This window comes from Sinocyclocheilus anshuiensis, unplaced genomic scaffold (genome assembly GCF_001515605.1).
Source record: "Sinocyclocheilus anshuiensis isolate Anshui unplaced genomic scaffold, SAMN03320099.WGS_v1.1 scaffold480, whole genome shotgun sequence".
Taxonomy (NCBI): Eukaryota; Metazoa; Chordata; class Actinopteri; order Cypriniformes; family Cyprinidae; genus Sinocyclocheilus; species Sinocyclocheilus anshuiensis.
The window spans coordinates 584,573-589,290 of NW_015555743.1; the positions used below are offsets into that span (position 1 = coordinate 584,573).

The window sequence follows — 4,718 nt, forward strand, 5'->3', positions numbered from 1 at the left end:
TGTGTGTTATTATATAGTTATTATAGCTAACTAAAACTGAAACTAAAAACACTTTCATTACCTGAAACGTTGACTAAGAAAATATTTTTAATTTAGTTTAATTTGATGTACTAAAACTGGAAGGAAAAAAAACATTAAAAAAATCAATTATTAAATTATTATTGAAAACTACAAACATTTAAAAAACTATATAGACAAAATACAAAGAAAAAAAAATATCTGATTGAAAATATGAATAAAAACGAGTATGGGTGGTATATGTTATATTTAGATAACCTGTGTAACGTTTGTACTGTTCTGTCGCTGTTGACGGTCACATTCAGCGGACAACATGGGCTGTGTACCAATCCTAGTGAGGCGATGTAGACAGCGTGCTAGAGCGTCACGTGATCCTGACGCTGACTCCAGCGCGCCGCCCACACGCTGTCTATGTAGGCGGCGCAATAGAGTTTGAGACGCGGCCAGTGTGACAAACACACACACTTTCTCGCTCTCTCACACACACACACACACACACACACACACACACTACTGAGTGAAAGTTGGGAATCCCGCTGGCCGTGTCGAATCGTATCGCTTCCCGCGAAAAGCCCGTTTAAATCCGCGCTCGAGTTAATTTGTCGTTATTTTGTCGTCCTCAGACTCCGGGACCGTTGGCGGATTTGAGGCGGAAGTTCTACACAGGTGAGATCGGTACGTTTCTCTCAATTTATCGATAAACCAGACGCGAAACCGACGCGATTAGCTGCACGGTTCTCTGGGAATTATGTAATAGTCTTTAATTATAGTTCAGAATCAGAGGTTTTAATTGTTGACTGAAGTGATTGATTGACAGCTCTGAAATCCCGCCATCTGAACGGACGTTAAACTCTGAGGGAAACTAACCTTAACTAAACCTGGTAGAAATACTGAGTAAATAACAATACTGTGATCATTTAATGTAGTCAGTATTAAAAACATTGTAAATATCAAACTAAACCACCACAGGAGACTGGTTAATGAGACTAGTTTACATTGAACCCAACACTGAAAGTTGAATTAAAATGTGTTTACTTCTGCCAACAGCTTTAGTAATGGATGTTTAGTGAGTTTACAGTAAATATTATGCAATATAAGTGTTCACTACAATTGTGTAAATCATATTTGATGTCATTATTATGTATACACCAGCATTATATCAGCTGTCGGTCACTTTAGAGAAAAAAACAGTGTTTTTATATATATACTAAGTTACGTAGTTTGATTTTTATAAATGAAATAAAAATTAATTAAAAGGAATTAGTGTAAAAATAACAGTAAATTTTTAAAAATAAAAGTAGATCTAAACATCTTTCAAATTTGGTTGCAATAAATAAAAAAATAAGCAAATAAAACAATTATTAAATAACTTAGGGTTAGGGTTAGCATTATGTCAGCCATCAGTCACTTTAGAGAAAACAGTGTAAACAATGTAAATCAATAATTAAAAAGTACAATCTGACAAACTCGTGTACTTTGATTAAAATACAATAATAAATAAATATTAAAATAAATTAGGGTTAACATTATATCAGCTGTCAGTCACTTTAGAGAAAAACAGTGTAGAAAATGCAAAAAAATAAATAGTGCATGTAATTTGATTAAAATAAATGTAAATTACATAAATAAAAAATATTAAAATAAGTAACTAAAATAATTAAATAATATAGAAATGATTAAAATAAATAAAAATGCAAAAAAATTAAATAATGCATGTAATTTCATTAAAATAAATGTAAATGACATAAATAAAAAATATTAAAATAAGTTACTAAAATAATTAAATAATATTCAAATGATTAAAATAAATAAAAATGCAAAAAAATTTAATAATGCATGTAATTTGATTAAAATAAATGTAAATGACATAAATAAAAAATATAAAAATAAGTTAAAAAATTACTAAATACACAAACGATCAAAATAAATAGTACATAATACAGTACTATAGTGAATAGAATAATGTGAGAATATGAATTAAAAATTATTCGTTATAAATAAATATTTTTCAAATAATATTTACAATAATATGAATATTTCACAGTATACATGAAACATGAAAATATATTGCTGCCTTTTAAATTCTCTGATGGTGATATTTGTAGATCTGTGGCATCAGTATGGATCAGTCACTGCATGTTAGCTGTGTTTGAGGTGATCTGACCGGCTGTGCTGTAATTATAACGAGGCTGTTTCTTGTGCTTAGTTTGAGGAATGCTGCACACAGGTGAGAGATGTTTCGTTCCGTGGGTTACGTGCCATTTCTTGTGATTATTTGTGTAAAATACCAGCCATTTCTGAGTAAATACTACACATTTTTTCAGTGTAACAAAATGTTAGCAAAAATGCCTTTACATTATCACACTTTTTGGACCGTGGTAGTACCATAGTATTTTGTTCATTTATCACGGGAGTATTGTGGCTTGCTTGGACAAATGCTATGGAAATACCATAATTTTGGGAATAGAAAAGATGTAGAATTTCTCTTTGGAAGTAGTCATTTAGTACCATGATGTTACCACGGTTTTCACATTTTAGTGAATTAAAAGATGAAATATTATGTAACATAAGTGTTCACTTTATTTGTATACTGTACATCACATTAGCTGTCATTTTGTAAAAAAAAAAAAAAATTATATTATAAATGTAAATATATATTATATTATAAATTATAATTAAAAAAATAATTATTATAATTATAAAATTATTATAAATAACTACCAATCTAATTAAATGAATAAATAATTTGATTAAAATAAATAAAAATGATTTCAATAAATAATATGTAACTGTAAAGTATAGCGAATAGACAAAAACTCATAATAACGTAACATAATTTTTCCCAAATAATATTTTAGACATATTTATAGTATTAATATTTCACATTATAAATTAAGTCTCCATACATAAAAAAAAAAAATAGACAGCTGCCTTTAATATTTTAGGATGATTATATTTGGGGGTCCGTTTTACTTGTACCGTTGTACAACTGTAATACCATGTTATTTGGTCTTTTACCATAGTATTCTGTAAAGTACCTTGGAATGCATTGGTCAGATACCACGGTAATATTAGAGTAGTCTAAATGATCATTCGCACCATTCACAGTGGTAATAATACCATGGTATTCGGTCATTTACCATAGCAGTATCGTGGTATTCTGTAAAGTAATCTGGGATGCATTGATCAGATACCACGGTAATCCCATAATCTTGGGTCATTTACCTTTGATAGTGTTTAAAGTTCCTTGGAAAGCCAAGTAAGCGAGTGTGAGTGTTTATCTGCAGTCACTGCTTCTGTGGCTGGTTTCTCTGTGTATTAAAGTGAGCAGAGCTTTCACATCTGCTTTTTCACCTTATCTCTGCTGGACTCCAGACCTTCACGACGCTCTGAGTTCAGATGAACGTGGCCTAGTCTTAGTTAACCTAACTAGTCTTTACACACGGGCCGAGTCAGGCTACAGGACCGCTCGTGGAGTGAGCTGTCTATATAGGCTGCATTATTTGTTATGCTGACTTCTGAGAAACTATCGCTTAGCTATAGAGCAGATACAACTTTTATATATTATTTTATATTTTTTTTTATTTTTATTTTATATTTATATTTTATTTTATGCTGCCTTCTTTTATAGCCAAAGAACAGATAAAACTTTACATTATTTTATACATTATAATATATTTTTTATTTTTGTTTTATTATAAACATGTTTATATTTAAATGAAATGCATTTAAATATTAAATAAAATTAATAAATTAAATATTTATTTATTCGTGCATTTATTTAAGACCTTCTTTTAGCCAAAGAACAGAAAAAAATAATTTTATTATTTAATATTTGTATTTTATATCATGCTGCCTTCTAAGATGCTGTCTTTTAGATTTTAGATTATATTATTTTATATTATTCTGCCTTCTAAGACAACTTCTTTTAGCCAAACACTAGATAGGATCTGTTATTTTATATATTATTATTATTTTATATTTATATTTTATATTATGCTAGCCTTCTGCGATGGCTTCTTTTAGCCAAACAGCAGATAGGATTTATATTATTTTATATGTATTATTTATTTTATTTATTTATTTTATATTATGCTGCCTTCTAAAATGACTTTTTCAGCCAAAGAGCTGATGCAATTTTTGATTATTTATGTATTATTATTCTTTTATATTTATATTTTACTTTATACTGCCTTCTCTTAGTCCAAGAACAGATACAATTTTATATATTATTTTACATTAATATTTAATAACTTGCTGCATTCTTTTAGCAGAAGAGCAGATAAGATTTTATATTATATTATTTTATATTTATATTTTATATTATGCTTTCTTCTAAGATGCCCTCTTTTAGACAAATAGCAGATGTTATATCATTTTATATATATATTATATTTTTTATATTTTGTTTTAGCATCGCACGTTTCCTTTGCAGAGAAGTCGGATTGCAACAAGTCTGTTTTGTTTGTCATCCCAACAGTGTCACCGAAAACAGCTGACTCCTAATGTTTTTAATATTCTTCATATTCTTGGTGGTCAGTTCATACTGATAGAAATTAGTCTTTTCCAATAAGTTTAAAATGATTTTTGCATTTTATGGGCATTTTTACCTTTATAAAGCCATTTTTTCTAAAAGTGTCCATTATCTTTTGAGTCAAATTCTTACATTTAATCAGTGAATTAGAATAATAAGACATTTG

The 4,718-nt window shown here is 28.7% G+C and overlaps 1 protein-coding gene across 4 annotated transcripts in view; it reads left to right on the top strand.

Annotated features, from left to right (window-relative positions):
- Window positions 1-458: 458 nt before the first annotated feature.
- phldb3 (pleckstrin homology-like domain, family B, member 3) overlaps window positions 459-4,718 on the top strand; it is a 34,112-nt gene continuing 29,852 nt past the window's right edge. Inside the window, exons 1-2 of one of the 4 annotated variants that reach the window (XM_016466893.1) lie at window positions 751-768; window positions 2,124-2,245. In XM_016466893.1, the coding sequence (XP_016322379.1) occupies window positions 2,233-2,245 (13 nt within the window). In that variant the 5' untranslated portion in view covers window positions 751-768; window positions 2,124-2,232. Of the gene's footprint in view, window positions 694-750; window positions 769-2,034; window positions 2,246-4,718 lie in introns of those variants that run through there. The other 3 variants (XM_016466895.1, XM_016466894.1, XM_016466892.1) reach the window with 3 other exon arrangements.